At 42.2% G+C, this 25174-nt stretch overlaps 1 protein-coding gene across 1 annotated transcript in view; it reads right to left on the bottom strand.

Moving 5' to 3' along the window:
* LOC124620051 overlaps nucleotides 1-19900 on the bottom strand; it is a 395729-nt gene extending 375829 nt beyond the window's left edge. Inside the window, exon 1 of the mRNA XM_047146718.1 lies at nucleotides 19750-19900. Coding sequence (XP_047002674.1) covers nucleotides 19750-19824 — 75 coding nt within the window. The 5' untranslated portion in view covers nucleotides 19825-19900. The remainder of the gene's footprint in view (nucleotides 1-19749) is intronic.
* Nucleotides 19901-25174: the final 5274 nt, after the last annotated feature.

Genomic DNA, 25174 nt, shown 5'->3' with positions numbered 1-25174 from the left:
TTTTTACGGAGAACTTGTCAGTCGAAAGCTTTTTATTGTGTCTACCTGTCACTCAGCATCTTCACTGTATGGTGAGTAGTAACTATCGTTTACATAATATTGTTGCATTCCATCGTGGATTTTCCATTGTTTGATTTCATATATATATTATTTTGTGTTACTGAACAGCTACAGAAATATTATCCTAGCTTTATTAATTTGCAACCACTATTTACATACGAGGGGGTACCCAAAAATAACGGGAATCATTTTTTGAAAGCTATATATTTTCAGTTGTTTACAAAACAACTTCATTCTCTTCAAAATACTCTTCATTACAACTAAGAGCTTTGTCCCACCGGTCTTCCACTGTTAGAAACAATTATTGTAGTCATCTTCAGAAATGACTAACAGCTCCTCCCTCGTTTTTTTTTTTTTTCTTGACTTCTTGAATGTTGTCAGGTCGGTGTCCTTCCATGCCCCTTTCACGCGTGGAAATCAGAAAAAGTCACTCGGAGCCAGGTCAGGGAGTAAGGTTCGTGGGGCAGCGGTACCATGCCATTTTAGCCAAAAACCGCCTAACGGAGGTGGCTGTGTGTGCAGGTGTGTTGTCGTGGTGGAAGACCCAGTCTCCTGTCTACCACAAATCGTGTCTTTTTTGACGAACACTACTGCGCAGTCTTCTTACGACTTTCGAATAAAAGATCTGATTAACGGTCTGACCTACAGGAACAAACTCTGAATGAAGTTTTCAATAATTTCATCGATTTGTGCAACTGATGGACGTCCAGAACGAGGTTTGTTATCAGCCGACAAGTCGCCATTTTTGAATCGAGCGAACCACCCGTACACTTGAGTTTTTCCGATGTTATATCTTGGTGGGCTGTTTTTAACATTAAAAACAATTTCAGCAGCATTTTTACCGGGTAGAAAACAAAAATTTCACAGCTGCACGCTGTTCACTTAAACTTGGCATCACAAAATACGAAACGAGAACAAAACAGCGCTAGCAAAAACAATCTCTTCTGATGAAGAGAACAAGCCAGGTCGACAACACAGGCGGCACTGAACTAGCAATGACATTGCTCTATACACGCCTAGTGGCAGAAATGCTCCGTCCACGGCAATGTTATTACGTTGTTTTTTTTTTTGTACCCTCTTGTATATGCAGAATGAATAAAATACCATATTAGGTGGTCTTACTACAAGTAAACGTTTCACAGTGGCGTTTTTAACGTTACTCAAACACTAGCACAAACATACCTCACTGTAATGAGTAGCTTCTCTACAGGAGAAGTACCAAGTAGAAAATTTGTGTCCTGCTGGTATTAGTTTCTCTAAAAAAAAGTGGAAACTGGATTCATTTTACAGAATTCGTGGAATTTCTGTTCGTGCTGGGAGAGCTCACGACAAACCACAACTGAACTACTTTTGACATTTCTAGCACTGTACGGGTGTACCCAGTGCTTCCTTCTCTTTTTCCGTTTTTTGGGTTTTAAATAATGACAAGCGACAATAACGTCCTCTTCTGAAGAGTTCGTGATTGCAACTTAAACAGAAACGTTATTCGTACGGTCTTATTGCTTGTCGTACGGCGAGTGACGTAGCGTATGTACATCTACCTGTACGTACATACTCCTCAAGCCGCCGTACGGCGGGTGACGGAGGGTACCCTGCCCCACTACTAATCTTTCCCTCCTCTGTTCCACTCACAAATAAAGAGGGGGAAAAACGATTTTCTATATACCTTACGCGCACCTTATGTTGGCGGCAGTTGGAATCGTTCTGCAGTCAGCTTGAAATGCCGATTCTTCAAATTTTCTCAAGAGTGTTCCTCGAAATGAACGTCGCCTTCCCTCCAGGGAGTCCCATTTGAGTTCCTGAAGCATCTCCGTAACACTTATGTGTCGCTGGAACCTACCGGTAACAAGTATAGCAGCCCGCCTCAAATGCCTAAATGTTCTCCCTCAGTCCGAGCTGGTACGGATTCCAAACACTCGAGCAGTAATGAAATCTTCAAAGATTATCAGCCGAGTGGCGTCGTCTTCTAGTCGCAATGTTTCAATGGACTGCGTATCCATCATCTTCAGGCGAAGTGTCGAGATGCCGCTGCTCGCTCTTTACCTAATTGGATAGTGCCTGACTATCTCTAGATTACGCAAGTTAAGTACCTTGCACTGATCCTGCACTTCCTAATGTGTATTTTAGGTGGTCCTATTGTTTGTGTTGGTCCTATTGTCTGTTGAGCATTTTATGGTGGTTAATATATATCACTGAGGCAGTTTTTCACTGCCTTAGCAGGTCGGTCCATCTCGCTGTGCCCCTTCTGTGTGGTTCGTTCCGGAGGTTCGAGACAAGCCTATTTTCGGACTGCTGTGACTTTTCGTAGAAAAGTCGAGCCGTCTGTCTAATTCTGTCCTTAATTGTATGCACTCCTGTGATATTATGTAGCTCCCTAGTTGGGAAGTCAAGCAGGAGTTTCATGATCATCCTAAGGATTCTACCCTGGAGGCCCTGCAGTCTTCGGATGTGGCAGTCTGCCGCATTGCCCCACACGACTGCCACATACCCCATTACCGCCCTCATAAGGGCGAGAAACAGCGTAATACCGCAGCGTGTGGGTAGGGTTGTCTTCGGGTTCAAGATCGGGTAAAGTGTTCTCAATCTTCCACAGGCTCTACCCCTAATATCCCTTATGTGTGGCCCCCACGTGAGGCGTCTGTCGAGGGTCACCCCGAGGTACTTCGCAATGCGGGTCCATGGGATGGGGCCTCCCATGATCCGCACCGGCTCTGTCTCTCACCTTTTAACTTTCCCCTCCTTGGGGAAGTGTTTTGAGGGGTGTGTAGCCTGTTGGCTTTTACTCCACTGTGTGCGGTTTGAGTGTGTGATTGTCTTTGACTGTTTTGACTGTCTGTGTGTTGTGTTGGTGTTCTGGTGGTGTCTAGTACTTGCCTGAGGTTGGCGAAATGTTTAGGATTAAGGATTGGGGTTAGGATTTGGGGATTTTTGGCATTTTCTCTTCGACTAAGTCGTTGAAGATGGTCATGGGGCGTTTGTGCTTGTCATGGGACATGTCATACCGACCTAGGGATTGGATAAGGTTATTTCCAGATCTGGAAGAGCTCTCATGGAAAGCCCTTGCCAGATCCTGGAATCTTTCTTTGAGGAGTGGTATTTCAGCAGCGGCGTGCAGATCGTCAGTGGGGAATCCCATGGGTAGGTGCAGTGCCCTCCTGAGGGCGTGGTTCTGCAGCCTCTGGAGTTTGTCCAGGTGCTGCTTTGCCGCGTATCCCCAGACAGGGCACGCATATTCCATTACTGGCCATATGAGGGCCTGATACACGTTTAGTCCCACAGAGCAAGGAAGGGAGCTGGTTGTGTTGAGGATTGGGTATAGGATGGACATTCCGGCGCAGACCTTCCTGTGGATCTTGTCTGTATGGAGTTTCCACGTTAGTCTCGAGTCGAAGGTTACGCCGAGATACTTGGCGGATCTGCGTCAGTGGAGTCGGGATCCATGTAGGTGCAGGTGAAGTGGGGGGCGGGGGGGGGGGGGGGGGGGAGCGGCGTTGGGGGGGTCTGCGTCTTCCGAGTCTCCGGATGATCCACATAGCCTGTGTCTTTTCAGGATTGACGGTGTTGCGCAAGCGATGGGCCCAGGTTTCTGTGTTATCTAAAACCCTCTGTTGTCTACGAATGACCAGGTCCTTATTCGCATTACGAGTGTAAAAGGCGGTATCGTCAGCGTACTGTGCGGTGTGCACCAGGGGGGCCGTTGGAGTGTCTGCAGTGTACAGACTGTACAAAACGGGCCCGAGGACTGATCCCTGTGGCACCCCAGCACGAATACGCCTTTTAGTGGAGGTGGCTGTTTCTACCTTGACAGAGAAGGTTCTGTTAGTGAGGTAACTTCGGATTAACATGACTATGCTCCCAGGGATCCGCACCAGCTGCTGCTGCTTTCATCTATTACTTTCCCCTCTTTGGGGAAGTGCGAGGGGGAGTTTGTAGCCTTTCGGCCTTTACTCCGCTGTGTGCGTGTGTGTGTGATTTTTCTATAGTTTTTTGGTGTCTGTGGTATGTGATTATTGTTGTTAATGTGTCTGGTACTTGCCTGAGGTAGGCGAGATGATTGGAGTTATATGGGAAGTAACAGGATTAGGGATTGGGTATTGGGATTTTCTCTTCGACTTAATCGTCGAAGATCGTCATAGGGCGCTTGTGCTTATCGCGGGACATGTCATACCGACCTAGGGAGTGGATGAGTGCGTTTCCGGATCTGGAAGAACCCTCATAGAAGGCCCTTGCCATATCCTGGAAACGCTCTCTCAGGAGTGGGATTTCGGCTGCGGCGTGCAGGTCGTCTGTGGGGAATCCAAGAGGTAGATGCAGTGCCCTTCTGAGGGCGCGGTTCTGCAGCCTCTGGAGTTTGTCCAGGTGCTGCTTTGCCGCGTATCCCCAAACAGGGCACGCATACTCCATTACTGGCCGGATCAGGGCCTGGTATACATTTACTGCTACTGGGCAGGGAAGGGAGCTGGTTGTGTTCAGGATAGGGTATAGGATGGACATTCTGGCGCATACCTTCCTGTGGACCTCGTCTATGTGGGGTTTCCACGTAAGACGAGAGTCCAAGGTTACACCAAGGTACTTGGCGGTTCTGCGCCAGGGGAATTGGGTTCCATTTTGGTGAAGGTGGAGGGGGGGGGGGACGTTGAGGAGGTTCGCGCCTTCCGAGCCTGCGGGTAATCAGCATTGCCTGCGTCTTCTCAGAGTTGATGGTGATGCGCCAGCGACGGGCCCAGGTTTCTGTGTCGTCTAAAACCCTTTGTAGCCTACGAATGACCAGGTCCTTGTTCGCATTTCTCGTGTAGAAGGCTGTGTCGTCCGCGTACTGCGCGGTGTGCTCGTACATTCATTAACAGCCTGCAGGCACCGTGTCAAATATTTTCCGGAAATCTAAAAATGTGGAGTCATGCTGTTGCCCTTCATCCACAGTTGGCAGTATATCATGTGAGATAAGGGCAAGTGAGTTTTGCACGAGCGATGCTTTCTAAAACCGTGCTCATTAGTGAACATAAGCTTCTCAGTCTCAGGAAAGTTTGTTACATTCAAAGTGAGTATATGTTCAAGGAGCCTGCAGCGGCCGCACGCTGTGGCCGAGCGGTTCTAGGCACTTCAGTCCGGACCCGCGGTGCTGCTACGGTCGCAGGTTCGAATCCTGCCTCGGACATGGATGTGTGTGATGTCCTTAGGTTAGTGAGGTTTAAGTAGTTCTAAGTCTAGGGGACTGATGACCTCAGATGTTAAGTCTCATAGTGCTTAGAGCCATTTGAACCATTCTGCAGCAAACCGAAGTTAGGGATATTGGTCTGTAATTTTGTGAGTCCGTACTTCTGCCCTTCTTGTGTGCAGGAGTCACCTGTCCTCTTTTCCATCCGGTTGGAACCTTGTGCTGGGTGAGGGATAAGGGATAAATGCAAACAAGGCAAGGGGCCAATGACGTAGAGTACTCTTCGTAACACCAAAGTGGGGTTCCATCTGGACCTGGTGACTTTGATTTCAAATCTTTCAGTTGTTTCTCTACGCCAGGAATGTTTATTACAATGACGTTCATACGGGAGTCTGTACGATGGTCAAATGACGGCATGATTGTACGGTTCTCCAGTGTGAACGATTTCTTGAAGGTGAAATTTAAAACTTCAGCTTTCATTTTGCTATTTTCAACTGTTACGCCAGACGGGTCAGCAAGGAACTGAATGGAAGCCTTAGACCCGCATAGCGACTTTACATAAGACCGAATTTTCTCGGGTTCTGCGCCAGATTTGTTGCTAAAGTGTGACGGTGGGAGTATCGTATCATTTCAGTGGGAGAACGAGTGTCGCACCGATAAACGTTGTGTTGTGCGATCTTTCTTGGAACGTGTTGTATCCCAATCCTATTGTCTCAGTGTGCTCCGCCTCTATCTACATCTACATCTACATCTACACTCCGCAAGCCACCTGACGGTGTGTGGCGGAGGGTACCTCGAGTACCTCTATCGGTTCTCCCTTCTATTCCAGTCTCGTATTGTTCGTGTAAAGATGGACTGTCGGTATGCCTCTGTGTGGGCTCTAATCTCTCTGATTTCATCCTCGTGGTCTCTTCGCGAGATATACGTAGGAGGGAGCAATATACTGCTTGACTCCTCGGTGAAGGTATGTTCTCGAAACTTCAACAAAAGCCCGTACCGAGCTACTAAGCGTCTCTCCTGCAGAGTCTTCCACTGGAGTTTATCTGTCATCTCCGTAACGCTTACACGATTACTAAATGATCCTGTAACGAAGCGAGCTGCTCTCCGTTGTATCTTCTCTATCTCTTCTATCAACCCTGTCTGGTACGGATCCCGCACTGCTGAGCAGTATTCAAGCAGTGGGCGAACAAGTGTACTGTAACCTACTTCCTTTGTTTTCGGATTGCATTTCCTTAGGATTCTTCCAATGAATCTCTGTCTGGCATCTGCTTTACCGACGATCAACTTTATATGATCATTCCATTTTAAATCACTCCTAATGCGTACTCCCAGATAATTCATGGAACTAACTGCTCCCAGTTGATGACCTGCTATATTGTAGCTAAATGATGTGGGATCTTTCTTTCTATGTATTCGCAGCACATTACACTTGTCTACATTGAGATTCAATTGCCATTCCCTGCACCATGCATCAATTCACTGCAGATCCTCTTGCATTTCAGTACAATTTTCCATTGTTACAACCTCTTGATGGACTACAGCATCATCCGCAAAAAGCCTCAGTGAACTTCCGATGTCATCCACAAGGTCATTTATGTATATTGTGAATAGCAACGGTCCTACGACACTCCCCTGCGGCACACCTGAAATCACTCTTACTTCGGAAGACTTCTCTCCATTGAGAATGACATGCTGCGTTCTGTTATCTAGGAACTCTTCAATCCAATCACACAATTGGTCTGATAGTCCATATGCTCTTACTTTCTTCATTAAAAACGACTGTGGGGAACTGTATCGAACGCCCTGCGGAAGTCAAGAAACACGGCATCTACCTGGGAACCCGTGTCTACGGCCCTCTGAGTCTCGTGGACGAATAGCGCGAGCTCGGTTTCACACGATCGTCTTTTTAGAAACCTATGCTGATTCCTACAGAGTAGATTTCTAGTTTCCAGAAAAGTCATTATACTCGAACATAATACGTGTTCCAAAAGTCTACAACTGATCGACGTTAGAGATATAGGTCTATAGTTCTGCACATCTGTTCGACGTCCCTTCTTGAAAACGGGGATGACCTGTGCCCATTTCCAATCCTTTGGAACGTTACGCTCTTCTGGAGACCTACAGTACACCGCTGCAAGAAGGGGGGCAAGTTCCTTCGCGTACTCTGTGTAAAATCGATCTGGTATCCCATCAGGTCCAGCGGCCTTTCCTCTTTTGAGCGATTGTAATTGTTTCTCTATCCCTCTGTCGTCTATTTCGATATCTACCATTTTGTCATCTGTGCGACAATCTAGAGAAGGAATTACAGCGCATTCTTCTTCTGTGAAACGGAAGAGAGAGGGAGGCGGAGTGAAACTCGATACCCGTAAACTAACGCAGTCCTCTCATAACGTGTGGAATGTGACAGCGATGTCGATTGAAGGGATCCCAATGAGTCGTGCCCGGGAACGAACCATCAAATTCCGAAACGGTACCATAACATAATAATACATAATAATATCGTGAGATTCGATCAAGGGGCGAACTACAGGTTGACAGTCGTAAACACTCGAAACTTTTTTATCACGGGATTCGACTGTGTATGCACTGAAGAATTATTCCCAAAAATATTACGCGCGAACTCAAAAAAGTAATGGTTCCGCGAGCGTTTGAAGCCGCGCATGCGCGGCTCGCCTCGGCGTCAGAGAACCGGTTCAGCGCTCGTGCTCCCTGTTTATACCGGCATGAGTAAACCTGATTTGCTGGAGCACTGCTTGGGCGGTTTTACTCAAAACGTGAACGAAAGTTTCAATGGTCTCATTTGGAGATGTGCTCCAAAAATAACATCCAGCCGAAGCGAAATTGTCAACATCGCTTGAAATTTGGGCGTACGTCTATTCAGTGTAGGCCAGTCTGCATTAATGCACGTGACAAATGTCCCTCAAATAAAAAACGGCGATGAAATGCACCGATTCTGTGAAGGTAAAGACGCCAGCGGCGATGCTCTCAGCAACGAAAAGGGCTTTGAGAACGAAAATGAGGGCCCGATGGTCAAAGCAGCAGAAAGCGGCCATCTACTAGCCCGGGCGATAGTTAACAACGGACAAGGCATCGAAGATATCCCGTAAGTTTCAAGCTTTGTCCCTTTTTTTATATGATAAATGCTTGTCAAACTTTAAACCCGTTTTTCTCAAAATCCATGTTTTTCGACATGGTTGTCGTCGCCCACGCTACAATTTTCATCCGATTTTAATAATTTTTTATCTCTCTTCAAGCAAAATAAATTCTCTTCGGTTCATCGTAGCCGATTGTTTTACGTTGATATTTAACATTTTTTTCGCCCGAAAAAGAGGGGTCCAAAAATGGCAGTGTTTTTCAAATATCTGTAATTTGGCCAATTGTTCATTTTTTTTTAAAATCCCTACGATGAACTAAAATTACATCTGTAAGGATCAGGGCGATATGTTAAGTCCATGTTTCAGATAACCACATTAAGAGTTACAGTGACAACCGTCGATCTACCTCCTTTCAGAGCTGCCTGGGGAAAATTCCATTGACTCAATGAAGTTATCAAATTTTTAATAAAAAAAATCCAATAAATACTTCAAAGTATGCTTTATTGATTGCAGCAAACGCCATTTGTCTACTACATTGCAGCACGGAGAAAAAAATCCTGAATTCGAGCAACATATTCGTCCTTCACCCTGTCATTCCTTCTTAACTACTCAATTACACCATAGGATACTTTAGTTTCAATCGCCGGGTTCCCTCTAAATACCTTCACGTAAATCGTTGTAACTTGTGCAACACCAACCTCCGGTGTGAGGTCTACTGGTAAATATCTAGGAATAGTATAAGTAGAATTATGCGTTCAGCCTTTTAATTTCTCTCTCTGTCACACACACACACACACACACACACACACACACACACTCTTTTGTCCTCGTTTAATGGAGCTTGGGTGTCGTCTTTAATCATAACGTTGTCGACGGTAAGTTAAACTCTTATCTTCCTTCCTTCATAATTCCACAAACAGCAACTTATCGCCACACGAATCGGATCTATAAAGGTAAGTTATTAAAAAACACGAATTTTCGAGGAAAGTAAACCCATCTTTGAGTCCGGGTCCTGCACACACAGGTTTTAATCCACCAGGGAGTTTCAACATTAATTTTGTTATGATATTCATGGATATGTTACGGAGCCAACAACGACCAATTAAGAAAATTCCACAAAAATGTCGCGATAAACAATTAGTAGGCAAGTGAACATTAAGTACGCAGAAGTTCCTCGAGCCTCATTAGAAGTCTACTGAAAAACACTTCTTCAGCCGGAGGGAACGAACTCACTGAAACCTGCAGCGGAATGAAGACATAGTATGTAGACAAAGAACAAAGACACACTCTCAGAGATGAAATGAGGAAAAGCGCCTCTTCGAACAGAGACGATGAAACAGCGGATAAGAACAGCTAATCTCTGCCGACTGGCGCGTCATCTTTGAAATTGTCCGCAGAGATCAACATGAATCATGGACCCACGAAAGATATTTATGATGACGTAGGCTATGGGAAAATGTGCAACGTATGGTAGAAAAGGGCTCCCGTTTGGTGACCTCAAGCCTGAGCGGCACGCACAAGCAGTACAGGGTGTTTCAAAAAGAATGACTTGATTTCAGAACTCTGTATTCGTTGATAAAAACGTAGTACAAACATGAAATGAATTACATAATACTTACAAAATCTTAAAGTTTTAGGTATACCACTGCAAATACTCTTTGCGTCACCAACGCCAGCGCGAACAACATCCAGACGATAACTGAATTGCCGCGCGGAGTGGCCGCAGGGTTTGAAGCGCTATGTCAGGGACTGCGCGCCCCCTCTCGTCGGAGGTTCGAATCCTCCCTCGGGCATGGGTGTGTGTGTTGTTCTGTGTGTGTTGTTCTTAGCACAAATTAATTTAAGTTAGAATAAGTAGTGTGTAAGTCTAGTGACCGATGACCTCAGCAATTTGGTCCCTTAGGAATTCACACATTTGATAACTAAATTCGTCATAAACTTTACACAATGTATCTGTTTTTAGAGAAATTATGGCGGCTGTTAATCTGTTCTTCACTTTGTCTGTATCAAGTGGTGAAGGGGAGATGAACACACTTTCCTTCATATATCTCCACAAGAAAAAATCGCATGGAGTCATTTCTGGCGATCTTGGAGGGCAAGAATGCAGGGCGGAGAACTCCGATGGCTTCATTTAGCAAAAGGCTGGAGCTCCACCACACTGGCAGAACAACTGGCACAGTTTCTCAACGACACTCTGCCTCAACGCCGGATAGGGCGCACGGGACCTCGAGAGACACCGCCCTGCATTCTTCGCCTCCAAGATCGTCAGACATGACTCCTTGCGATGTTTTCTTGTGGAGAAAAGTGAAGGAAAGTGTGTTCATCTCCCCTTCACCACTTGATACAGAAGAAGTGAAGAACGAATAACAACCGCCATAATTTCTGTAACAGCAGATACATTGCGTTAATTTATAAAGAATTTAACTATCATCTAGATGTTGTTCGTGCTGCTGCTGGTGAAACATGGAGTATTTGTAATAGCACAACTAAAACTTTAAGATTTTGTAAGTATTCTGTAATTCATCCCATGTTTCCAGTACGTTTTTATCAATGAATACGGAATCCTGAAACCAAATCATTCTTTTTGAAACACCTTGTACTTCAGTCACAAATTGACCGTTATGTGCGATCATAGGCCTATATCGCTGTTTTCGCTCTGTTATAGAATTAACGAACATATTTTATGCTCAGATATTACGACGTATTTTGAGAACGAAAGTCTCCTCTGTAAAAATCAACATGGGTTCCGCAAACAGAGATATTGTGAAACCCAGCTCGCCCTGTTGCTCCATGAGATCCACAGTGCTGTAGAAATCAGCGCTCAGGTAGATACCGCGTTCCTTTACATCAGGAAGACATTTGACACCGTTTCGCGCCAGCATTTCTTCATAAAATACGAGCTTAACGAGCATCGGACAAGATTTGCGACTGTATTCAAGATTTCCTTTCAGAGAGAATCCAACGGAACAAAATCAGATGAAAATATAATTTCAAAAGAACCACAGGGAAGGGTGATAGGGCAGTTTCTGTTTACAATGTATATAAATAATCTAGTAGAAAATGTTGGAAGCTTAGTTAAGACCATTCGCAGAAGATGCGGTTGGCTACAAGAAGGTAGCAACTCCAGCAGAGGACAGATGAATGGTGCAGGGACTGGGGGTTGATCCTGAACGTAAATAAATGTAATATACTGCCCATACATAGGAACCATACCATTGATGAGAAATTTCTGGAAACAGTATCTATTGTAAAATACCTAGTAGTAACCATTCCGAGCGACGGGAAGTTGAATGACCGCATAAAAGAAATTGTTCGAAAAGATACTGACTAAGATCCATACGAAGAACTTTAAGGAAATGGCTCTAAGCACTATGGGACTTAACAGCTGAAGTCATCACTCCACTAGACTTAGAACTACTTAAACCTAACTAACCTCAGGACATCACACACATCCATGCCCGAGGCAGGATTCAAACCTGCGACCGTAGCAGCCGCGTGGTTCCGGACTGAAGCGCCTAGAACCGCTCGGGCACCGCGGCCGGCCTAGCAGACAATGTTAAGCTATGTTAGAGTGAGGAAGCTATGACAATATTATGTTCAAAATTTAATGACTCAATTTATTAATTTGTTCAGTCAACATGATTATATCAAGATTGTAACGGAAACTGATTTGTGAGGGAAGAAGTCTAATGGAATGTAAAAGGTAAATATTATAATGATGTTACTTCCTTTCCACCATTGCTGCGCAACGAACTAACTTGGTTATTGCACTGAGACTTGCTAGATTTGAGAGGTAGGAAAGTGTATGGTTTGGATGTTAAGAAGTTCATTAAACTTAAATTCTGCCTTGAGTACTTTTTCACAGTATACACAAAACTTAGTGTTGTCATCTATGCGCATATTTCATTTTTTTACCAACCTTTCTTTTACAGTTTTTAATGGATCATGGAATCAAGAGTGTTCGAAAAACAGTCCGATTGGCAATTAACAGAGAACTCATTGCAAAGCTCGAGTGCCTCTGTGTAGATACAGTAATTTGCAGCTTTAGCATAGCAGCGCACAAGACGGAGCAGTACTGCAACGCGATATCCAGATTTGCGCAGAATAGAGGTAATGACTAAATATTTTGATTTGTTTAATTTATGCAATCAGGGCCAACTTCTGTCATTCAGAGACAGTTTTTGTGATCAATTTTTCAAAACCCATTACACTAGGTTTTGTGTCTAAGTTCGTTATTCAGGCAGTATATACTGTTCAAAATTCCTGCAGTCAGACTGATAACTTTTACAGTATGAAATACTTCCCTTTTCATTGCGACAATTAATTGTTATTACAGTGCAGCATTACTTTCACATTACGACAGTACAAGTTTCATTACGACAGTCCATTTATATTACAGCTCAGAGCTTACAATCAGAAACAGTACTTCAGTCATATTTTTTATTTATTTAAAGAAAACTTCCACTATATCATATTTTTAATTATTTCAAAGAGAAATCTCACCGTTACAAGGTAGTACTACTAGAAAAAGTAGGGAAGATCCAACGAAGAGTGGTGCGTTTCGTCACGGGATCATTTAAACGGCGCGAGAGTTTTACATAGATGATCAACAAAATACACTGGCAGACGCTACGAGAGAGGCACTGTGCATCACAGATTCGCTTACTATTGAAATTTCGAGAAATTATTTTCCGGAAAGAGCTATACGAGAAATTACTTCGTCCCGCATACGTCTCGCGAAATGGGCACAACGAAATATTTCGGGAGATTAAAGCTAATACAGAGGCTTGCCGACAATCGTTCTTCCCACGCGCCAATCGCGGATGGAACAGGGTAGGAGGTATCAGATAGTGGTACCAGAAGAACCCTCTGTCGCACAGCGTCACGTGGCTTGCGGAGTGCTGATGTAAACGATGCAGGAGATGACAGTTCCCTATCGAACTGTCACAGGATACGAGTTTTGGAGGAATCATTATGAAGCAGCCACAGACGGGGCAAATAAATGGAGTGAAAACACACATTGTGCGTCCACTAGGAAAATCATAATGATAACCCTCAACATACTGAGGCTACTCCACGTGGCTTCTCCTCCTGCTTAGCTGAGTAGTAAAGTTCTTGCCTTCCAAGCAGCGGGCCAGGATTCGATTCCCGGCCGGGTTGGAGATTTTCTCCGCCCGTTGATTGGGTGTTGTGTTGTCATCATCATCTCATCATCACCGGCGGGCAAGTTGCTCAATGTGACGTCACTTTCACTTAACAAATATACATCATTTCCATGTGGCTTGACATTTGAGACATTTATACGTCACTCTGGAACTCAGATTTGGCGCCATCAGATTCTCACCCATGAAAGATAGAACTCAAAGTCAGATGTTTTTCGATGACGCCGATACCATTAACGTGACGGGAAAATGATTACTAGCGATGCCAAACTGTGAGTTGGTAGCTGCTAAATCGTCGACAGATAAACCACTTTCGTAGCAAAGCAGAATGACTACGTCGACAAATCAGGCGTCATTATATTTTATGCGTGAACTGTCAACCGCCTCGATAGCTGCAGTCGCTAACACACACACGTGTGTTGGCGGTCGCCTCACAGAGGTAAGATGGTTCGGATCGTGGTGGTGAGTAAAATTTTGCCGCCAATGGGAAGAGAGGTGGTGCCGTAAAGTTTCTGACTACCAGTCTTAACGCCAGTATCCTGGATTAAACTCCAAACGTCTTCGCAGTGTATCGTGAAGTATTGGCATGTAAGAGCTGATGGTGATCCGTCCGTCGCATGGAGTCGTTAAGAGCTATCACCCCCTTGATGCTGTTCGAGAAGAGTAGGTCATGCACAGCAACAAGTTCCAACCTGTCCCTTCTCTCGTCGTCATCATACGACAGATACACCACTACATTATAAAGAGTGACAATTATCGCACGGTATGAAAAAAACGTAAATTAGTTACAAACTACGGCGTGCACGTACTTTATTCAACATGTAAAGCTCACTACATATATTCGGATTTAGGGTATGACATGTTCTATATGCCTGCCATCATTGGCGATGATGTGGCGCAGACGAATAGCTAAATTCTGCATGATCCGCTGAAGTGTCGAAACATCGATGCTGCCCATGACCTCCTGAATGGCTGTTTTCAGTTCAGCAATGGTTTTGGGGTTTTTGCTGTACACCTTGTATTTAATAAAGTCCCACAAGAAGGAGACGCATGTGTTCATGAGAATCGAGGCCCATGTCGTAGCCAGAATTCGGTCTCCAGAGTGCTCCTCCAGGACATCAAATACCCTCCTGCTTCGACAGGGTGGAGCTCCATGTTGCATGAACCACGTCTTGTCGAAATCAGGGTCGCTTTGGATAAGGGGGATGATATCATCTTCCAAAACCCTCACCTACCGTCCGGTAGTCACCGTGCCATCAAGGAATATCGCATCGATTATTCCGTGTCTGGATATTGCGCACCACAGAGTCACCTGTTGAGGGTGAAGAGTCTTTCTCGATCGCGAGATGCGGATTCTCAGTCCCCAAATTTCTCCAATTTTGCTTATTGACGAATCCATCCAAATGAAAGTGGGCTTCGTCGCTAAAGCAAACAATACAGTGCTTATCATAATGCGCCGCGGCCAACCGCGCAGTTTGTACGTCCTAAAGCAAACCATTCAGAACTTACGACGATTTTATTTCATATAGTTCAATACTTGTCACCCTGAAAGTCACAACTCTCACATATTCGCAAGGAAAGTACAATTGCGCGCGGTGGAACGCTTTCCGACTAGTCGTATGAACCCTTGGGGTCCCCCGGCGCACAATTCCGTACGACTGTACCTTACTTATGCTTAAACTGAGTCTGTGCAGTTACTTTTGTCGTTGTCACAGTGCAAACAACCGCAGAGTTTGTCTGGATCCCACATGGGTCAACTGCTGAATCGATAACCCAGTTTTGAAAGAATTTATTTTAGCCAAGTGGTACAATTAGGAGCACCCACGGAAAAGATGATAGATGATAAGAATGAAGAAGTCGAAAGCTTTGTCTGACGATGGCCACAAAACTTTTTTTTCCTTAAACAGAAATCAGAAATTACCTCAGATGTAGAATCAGTTTTCCAAGTTATAAGACTTGGAATGATCTAGAACAGTGGTTCCCATTCTTTCTTAGACCATTACCCCTGAGTGCAATCAGACATTAGCTGATATTTGTGTGTGTGTCTGTGTGTGTGTGTTAGAATGAATGGCGAAGGAATTCGTGGTGCATCGCGAGTGCTACCCACAATTCGTTCTCAGATAAGAAAGCTAACTATCCACAGTGAGGGTAGACACTTGTTACAAAACATACTTCACTCCAATCACTCCTCTCCATTGCGGCACTTGCTTGACCTGCACACAGCAACCCCATTTAAAATAAACCAAGTTAAAATGTGTGCACTGTACGTTCATGAATCACTTGATTCCTGGACTCCCTACTCCCTACTCCTGAACTGACAGAAATTGGAAGACTTCAGCCTGTTATTGCTTTGAACTATTTTACTACAGCCTTTTCTATATTCTTAAACTTCGTTTTAATATGATAAATTTTATTATGTAATTGTACATACAGTGGTGCCCTCTACCAAATGCACGCATCTTTATCTCAAACAGCAGCATCACGAAAGACTCAGTAGCTTTATGACACAGTACTTGAATGTGGAACATGCGACGTGTTACACTCTGTAGCGATATTTTATAGCATGTTCTTTGTCACGTCCTTCTCTTTCATATTGTACTTATTGCAAACAGAAATTTCTATGAAAAATATTTACTTTTGTCTATTTTAGATCCGAAAGTGATTGCTAGCACAATCAAAACCGGTAATACCATTTTATAATCCCGCGATCTGACACATAGAAGTAATATTTTTAAGTTATAATTGCGAGTACGAACATCCGACATCTAATTCAGTTTCTAACCGATTAACGAAACCACACCCAGTTTTCACACATTCCTTAAAGTCATCAATACATGTCACGTGACTTATTTAAAACAGTAACCTAATAAACATAAAGAACACGTAAAAGAAACACAAATGCTAATGAAACACAAAACAGGGTTTTCTGTGGCGTAAGCAGACGTCTTAGGTCGAGTACACCATGACATAAAACAGTTTTTTAACAGACTACGCATCCCAGAACCGAATTTTTAGATAGACCGCTTGGAACCCACCAAAGAAAGTGCAAGACTGACACGTTAATTTATTCCAGTTAGCGAGGAATTGCTAAAATGACTGCCACTTGAATATCAGCGAAAATGTTCTGTGCTGACAGCTTTCATTAAAGTGCGTACCGCGGTGAAGGGGGGGAGGGGAGGGTGTCAGCAACCTCCTCCTCTACCCCCCACCCCCGCCGTTTCCAATCCACAGAAAAAATTCTTACCTTCCCAGACCGAACTAACTCCATCCTACCCCAACATCCAACCACACAGACAGGTCTATTAGTTAAGAAATCCGGAGCACGTGACGGATATTGACTCGCAGTAAAGACATTTGTCGTGACATCTCAAAACTATTTCGCCGTCAGTAGCCGCTGCTTTCCTTGCAAACGAAAATCCACAGTGACTCACGTGTTCTGAAGTACTTCACTAGCGTTCAGTTCCAGATGCTCTTCTCGTTTACTAGCCTATGTCAAAAACTAGTAATAATTTGAATGCAGAGAGGATCTGCATGTTTTACAATGTCGCCCGTCTGACAGCAAAATCACACTCATATATCCGATGCTATCGGTTCTGACAGTTGTAGAATCCATTTCAGTTTTGCTTTAATTTATGGAATTTTTCTTACGAATTTTTTTACTAATCATTATTTTACATCTCTATATACTATTCTTGATCATACCGTGCAAGACATTATCTATACCGCCAGTGCAATCCATGTCGCAGCGTCTGTTTTAGTCTTTCGTCGCACCTCTTCTTGGCTGGAATTAGCAAGAGAGGTGCGAATTCTGGCTATTCCTCTCTTTGTTCTTATTGTTCGTAGAAATGATTGGTTTGTCGACTCAGGACTTGAGTTTTGAATAATAGAATACGTATGGGAAAATCGACGCTAAGTCATCATAAACAAAAATAAGCAAACACGGACTTCGTTATTTCGTTCATTACCATGACCCATTGTGGAACAAATCTATATTTGTTAAAGTTGATCTTGTGGTGTCGAGATAATAATCTAATGACGACCGCTGCGGTTGCGAGAGATATAATTATTTTCGTAAGACAGCAGCTTCAAGAGAAGTCAAAACCTAGCAGACAAACAGAAGCTAAATGAAACGGAAACAAGCGTAAGAAAATCAATGAGAGAAGTGTTCAATGGCTTTGAAAGTATAATGTTGTCAACCGATATGACTGAAAACCCTAAGAGGTTATGGTCTTATGTAAAATCAGTAAGCGGATCGAAATCATCTATTCAGTCAGTATGTGACCATACAGGCACGGCAGCGGAAGATAACAAAGAGAAGGCCAAAACACTGCATTCGTTCTTCGGAAATTGTTTCACTGCGGATCCCTCATTTCAATAAGCGCACGTACATCGAAATGGCAGATATTGAGATAACTGATCGCGGAGTGGAAAAACAACTGCACCCGATTAGTACAGAAAAGGGATCTGGACCAGATGAGATACCTGTAAGATTCTACAAAGATTATGCGAATGATCTTGTTTCCCTTCTAGCAGCAGTTTATCGTAGTTCGCTGGAGCAACTAGCGACTGGAAAAAAGCGCATGTCATTCCCGTTATCAAGAAGAGTCGTAGGACAGATGCACACAATTATAGGCCTATATCATTGACGTCAGTCTGTTGTAGAATTATGGAACACGTTTTATGTTCAACAATTATGACGGTTTTGGAGAATCAAATTCTCCTCCTTAAAAATCATCATGGATGCCGGAAACAGATCTTGCCAAACTCAGCTCGCTCTGTTCCTCCATGGGATCCATAGTGCTGCAGACACTGGCGCTCAGGTTGATGCTGTGTCCCTTGATTTCATCGTCCCGTGCTGACGTTCAGTGAAAAACAGCACGAGCTTGCCGAACATCGGACCAGATTTGCAACTGGATTCAGGACTTCCTTGCAGATAGAACTCACATTTCGCTCTTAAATGAACAAAATCAATAGATGCAAAGGTACCTTCCGAAGTGCTCCAAGGATGTGTGACAGAACCGCAACTGTTTGCAATATATATAAATAATGTAGTAGAAAGCGAAGGAAGCTCTTTAAGACTGTTCACAGATGCTGCTGTTGTCTATCAGAAAGTAGCAACTTCAGCAGACAGTTTCGATTTGTAAAATGACCTACAGAAGATTGATGAATGGTACAATCTCTGGCAGTTGTCCCTGAACGTAAATAAATGTAAAATATTGCGCGCACGTAGGAGAAAAAGTCCAGTATTGTACAACTACGCCACTGATGACAAATTATTGTGATCGCTTCTCAGTTTTGGTTACTGATAACTTGATACCAGTGTCTATGAGTTTAATTTGAATACCACAGCACTGAAGATGATCACTATGTGATTGAAAATCGATTTTGCTATCAATAAATCATCAATATTACGGCCAACGCAGACTTTCCTTTTAATTAAATGTAAAAAGAAGTTTTTGTAAATATTTCTTTCAGTTAATATCCTATTACCTAACATAATTAGACGTAATAAAAGATAAAAATACCATGCCACACAGTTAAGTACACTGTAGGTAGTAGGCACCAGTTATAAAGTGGTGACAGCAGCGTGTTTCGTGATTACTAAACACAGTTTTCAACAATTTAGCTCAGATCCTGTGAATGATCGTGATTCCATTTTGAAATTCTGCTTCCACCCAGTCGCGACAAATTTTCATAATCACTATGAACACTGTTAAGTAATTTATTAAATCAGAGCTGTTTTTGAGCCTCAGCACATGTGAAAGAATGCTTGAGTTCATATCCTCAGCAACAAATACTTTCGTTTCGAAACAATCTCTGGCGAGTTACTCCGAAACATCGTTTCGAAATAAAGTTTCGGTATCTACTAGCCGCTGTAATTGCAGAACTCAGTTTTCAGAGCAAAATCTACGGTTATCAGCCCTCCTCCCACTTCCCCCTACATAGCGTTTCCGCGGCGCCGGTGAAGAAGAAATTAGACTAATAAGAGCCCGCATATGGAGGTGCAATCAGTTTTTCTCCCCATGTGTTTTTCTTGAGCGGAACTGGAAGAAATTTTATTGTATGATACAGCGAAAGTACCACTATGTAGTAAGCTGGGGAGTATAAATTTCATTGTAGACAGGAACGAGAAGTGACTAAGGTCTGAAACGACGGAATTCTCAAGCGAGTACAGAGAAGATAAAAAACGTTTTAACTGTTATCGTACGACTACCTTGCATCACAGATACAGTACTGTGAACAAACATGTAGTGTGGATAGAGAAGTGCGTTCCTACCTGTGAAAAACCGCCACATTCCAACAAGACGACGGCAGCTACAATCGCGATGTTCCACGTACGAACGCGGCCCATGCTGCACGACGTGCGAGATCCCGCGTCGCGACGCCTACCGACGCCGAACGAGGTTGCCGCTGTTACGCACACACTGTCTGCGTCCAAACACGCCTCACGCCGCCGCCGCCGGCGCAGATACCGTCGACTGCGCCGGCTGCGCGATACTGGTCGATAGCTATCGACCAACGCGACACTGTTCGATACGTCGTCAAACTTCGACGCATGCGTGCCACAGATAGGGCCAGTTCTACAGCCTCCGGTTAGCAGCCGGTTAAACTCTATTCTCGGAATAGCGCGATAAACGCGTTGAACGAACCCGGAATAACGCCTAACCGGAGAATAAACTCGAGGTAACTTAACTGGCGATTTCTGGCAGGTTAACAATCTTAGCCTGGGCATAACTTTCAAAGATAGCAGGGATAGTGACAGATTCAGACAGCGAAGATGAGATTTTGGCAGAGTTGTGTGTGAGAATGTGCAAAGGAAAGAAAGAGAGACGACGCCGATTCCGAATTTATACCCAGGTTTTGCTTATCAAAGGAAGCCGTACTCTGTCTCGTCAATCATGTACGTGGGGAACTGGAGCATATGACTTACTATTTATTTGTAGCAATAAACATTCGATATCAGTACCTCGTGAAATCTGTGGTGTTATTTATATAAATCAGGTACATTAAAATGACGATTCGTACAAAAATAGTCTTGTTTATCTGGCGTGTGTCATCATTGCTGTAGCAGCGAAAAGAACTGTTTCGTTTTATTTAGCAGGCAGAGCCATAAGAGACTTACCAAATCGAAAAACCACGCCAGTTATGTGTACTATTTGAATGAACAGCTTTTTTGTTTTTGGCAAAACATCGATTTTTGTGTTGCAAAACGTTTTGACAAGTCAGTAGTGTCCCAGTTACATTAATAGCAGAAAATGTTGTTCCACTGTGTTTTCAACAGGGAATGCCTCTTTTTGTCAAAACCACAGCAGTGTCAGAACAACTCTCCGCCCTTTGGTGGAAATATTAGGATCACAGGCCCATTAATGCATCAGCGCAAGAACATTGTCTCCCACCTACAATTATTCACCAAAGCTAAAGAACTATTTGTTCTTACTCAGGCTAAGTTTAACACAAAAATATTAAGAAGAATGTTTGCTTTTTTTTAAAAAAAAAGTTGATGCTTCACCAGCTATGCAGTATACCTGTTATTTCTTTTTCTTAAAAAAAGATGCTTCCCCAGCTATGCAATGTACCTAATATTATCCACATAAGCCCACCCATATTTATCATAAAATAATAGCAGTATTTGTATGTTATAAGAGCAGAACAGGAATCTAGTTACTAAATCTGAATAGTCGTAGCATGTGGAAGGAGTACCTGCTATGTTTCTGTCTTTCCTTGAATGTCAAGTTATTTTCAACAGTCTCCTTTATGTCAAACTGTAACTAGTAGAAGGTAACTTGAATTGAAATACCTTGTATTGTACTTATGTGAGGTATCATTTTTCTGAAACTGATGGCTTATTATGTTTGTTTAAGGTAACAAACGTTTCTATAGAGAGGTAAGAGTGAACAGTACCTACTGCTTCATATCTGGCTGAGTAAACTAGGGACGTTAGTGTGCTCTCGATTTTTTGTTACATTAAACAGTCATAATAAGCGAACAATCTCAGAAAAATGTTGCTTTAGACAAGTATAACATACTTATATTTCACTTGTGTGAAGTATCATTATTATGACTGTTTAATGTAACAAAAAGTTTTATACCACACTGATGTCCCTAGTTCACTGAGCCAAATCTATAATATAGAATTTTGTTCACTCTTATCTCCCACTGGGATGATAACTTTCCATCCTTTAAGGAGTGCTTGAGAGCAACAAAGTTGTCCACCACCTAGCATTATTCCCATGAACATGTGACTTACCTTTGTTTACTCAAGCTAAGTGTAACCCAGTAAAATTAATAGGAGAATCATTTAAAAAAAAAGCCATAGCAGACATCAGTTGTATTTCCCAGTTATTAGTATTATCCACATAGCCACATACATATTTATCATAAAGTAATTATTTCTGTGTTACAAGAACATAGGTAATTTTCATTCAGCTAATAGGAATCTTTAGTTATTGAATCTACATAACCATAACAGAGGAAGGAGTGACTGGTGAATTATGTTTCTAAATTGCTCTTGAATTGTCTCATGTCATTCTTTTCTTTCTTTCGTAAGTGACTCTGTTCCACCAATGAACCAGCTGCTGTAGACACTCAAATATTTTGCCTCTGGTGATTTCTTTCTGTCTATTGGAGACTTCATTGGTATTGGTAAGCGGATAGCCTACACAATTGTTAAAATATTGTGTATGACACTGGACAACATGCACAAGAGACAGTTTTTTTTAATTATTTCAGTTCTCTGATGTAATTAAAAGAAAAGAAAATAAACAAATATACATAAATTCTCATATCTTTATGTTGAAATCATTTGTAATAACTTTTATTTTCTGATCCTAATTTTGAACTTTATGATCCCTTTGTAACCATTACAGTTCTTTCTCCTTTCTCTGGTTCTTGTCAAGCTACTTTTGAAGCAGCGCCATCTGCAACTCTGCTAATTCTTTCAAATTGGAGGACAGGTATATTTATTATGAAAACTAAACTGATAGTTCTAAGCTGAGATGACAAGAAAAGAAGGAAGAACACAGCAAAGGTGTCACACATCTGGTTACTTGCCTTCCCCTCCCGGATTACATGCAAGTGCTACAAATCATTGCACAATCCAAAGTTAGGTATGAGATAGGTCCTCCAACATTTATGGTGTGAGATAATAACAGCAGCCTTCAGTTCAATAGTGCCTTGGGTACATTTCTACCCCAGGATTATTAAAAGGACAATGGTTGCTTACTGTAAATGTTGGCATCTTTTTCTTCATATACACACTCAATACAATTAAAAACACCACATCATAGCTACATGGTTCACATGTACCCAAGGGCTGCAAATGTGGATGCACAAAAAGTGTTCAAAAATTCAGTAAGGGTATTTTCTGTATAGCATCCATTGCTGCTGAATTGAACTTATCATTTTAAGATGCAAATACAACAGCAAGCTAGCCAGGAACACTCTTCAGACTTTTCAGTCAAATCAATCTCCATGACATCTGTGTTGTCACAGATTATCGGGGAGAATGAAAAGACCAACTATTTCACAAAGAAGACTACTTTTCACAGTTGCTTCTATTTATGTGCCTATTTACAATTCACGATCTACCATTCAGCTACATTTTATGGAATACTATCGAGTGAAAACATTGAATCTGAATTGAACTGACTGTGGCGTCCTTCTGTTGACAACTTTATCAAACTGTGTGTTTCATTGTACACAATTTGGAACTTACATTCCACATATGGGACACCACCAATTTATAGCCTGTGCATAATATTTACGTGTTTCTTTGTTTAAATAACGATAGTAATAATAATCAGACGTCTGTTGTAGCTACTCTGTCGATCCAAATAAAATTGTTTGTGAATGGAAACTGTTGCATACTTTTTCGTATGCTTTACTCAGAAATCTAGAAAGGTCTCTTACTGGTCAAATGACAAGTTCCTGATCATTTAATTAAATTCAAGATAGATCGTTATACATATACAATTTAGTTGAATATTTTGCATTAATATTTTCATTGAATGAGACTGCAGCAGATTTCGTGTTTTCTGCTATACTCTTGAACTGATTTACAGTGTCTGCCAGCCTCAAAGTAGCCACAAGCGAAAATTTTTGTGATCTGAAACGCTTATCACTCATGCAAACGACAATAAAGTAAATATAAAATAGCTTAAGCGAAAATACCCAGAGTGCTCTTCAGTTGTTGCCAACTTAACTGGACATCAGCGATTTTTTGGGAATAAGTACCCAAGGAATAAAAAGGTGATCTGCAACGCATACTCTAAGTTAACCCATGGTTAGCCTATTCCCCAGTTAGCAAGCCCTGGGTTTATCCCAAGACTGTACAACTGGCCCATAGTGAACAATTCAGTTAAGCTGTCCTTGCACTGGATGTGTTTCTCATCGTTAAGAGCAGCAGACATGAATTACTGGTGGTTTGTTCACACTTAGGAAAGAGCTGGTGCCACAATCTAACACAGTCATGACACTGCTGCTCATTTTTATTATACACTGCTACAGCAGCACTCCAGTCGTACAGATGCCAGACTTCTAAAAACAATACCGGAAGAGTGCAAATAGTATTGTTTATATTGATTTGTAACATATTTTTTACATTAGGGAGGAAACGTAGTTTCACAAAAATTGGCACAAACTAAGAAAACCTGGACAACTTGTACTGTGAGTGTTCCATATAAACGTAGTTATGTATATAAAGATCTCATTTATAGATTTTTGTGTGAGCTTGCGAGTATCAAAATATGCGACATAAATGGCCATATCTTTTGACTGCAATGACTTAGGTTCTTAACTTTTTTACACCGCTAAGGGACTATATACCTTAGTATTTGGCATAAATTTCATCTTGATACCTCAACCCATTCCTGAAAGAAGGGAGTCTTAACAGATGGCTGTATCATTTGATTGCATTGACTTAGAAGCTTACATACTTTACACCGCCAAGAGACTGTAGACATTAATATTTGACATAAATTTCAACTTTACCCCTAGTCGTTCCTGAGAAAAAAGTGTCTTAACAGAAAAACAGATGGACAACAAATGGAATAAAAATATTTTTGTGTGATATAATTACAAATTCACAAAGTGAAATTAATGATGAGTGACTTTAATCACCATTATTAATGACCTGACATTTTTATCATGATTATTGATGACCTTTCACTTTTATTGCCATTATTTTATACGCAATTAAAATGAACAGTTAGCCAAAAAATGATTTTCCCCAGCAGTCCAACCATCAGACTGATTTGTCAACTGTGTTTTGTGTGCCACAGAGAGAACATCAGACAAATTCCACATGTATGTTCTGCCATGTGCCTCAACATTTTATTCAATGCGTTTTCGATTTTTTTTTTTTTTTTTTTTTTTGCAATTTAAAGCAGAATATTGTTTCACAGTAGAAATAAAGGAAAAATACTGCCAAATTTTATGATTCTAGATCAACAGGAAGTACCCCCATAGGGTTTGATGAGTGAGTTTGTGAGCATTGAAATATGACACACAAATGGCTGTATCTTTTGATTCTTTTGATTACATAAACCTTAGTATTTGACATATATTTCAACTTGATACCTCTACCCATTTCTGAGAAAAGGGCATCTTAACGGATGAGCAGACAAACAGACAGCAAATAGATGCTGTAAAGGTTACTTTTTTACCTAATGAGTTACAGAATCCTAAGAATGACACCACGTTTG

Source organism: Schistocerca americana, chromosome 6, assembly GCF_021461395.2.
Source record: "Schistocerca americana isolate TAMUIC-IGC-003095 chromosome 6, iqSchAmer2.1, whole genome shotgun sequence".
Taxonomy (NCBI): domain Eukaryota; kingdom Metazoa; phylum Arthropoda; class Insecta; order Orthoptera; family Acrididae; genus Schistocerca; species Schistocerca americana.
The sequence above is the reverse complement of the archived record's forward strand: the minus strand, read 5'-3'. Positions and strand labels throughout refer to the sequence as shown.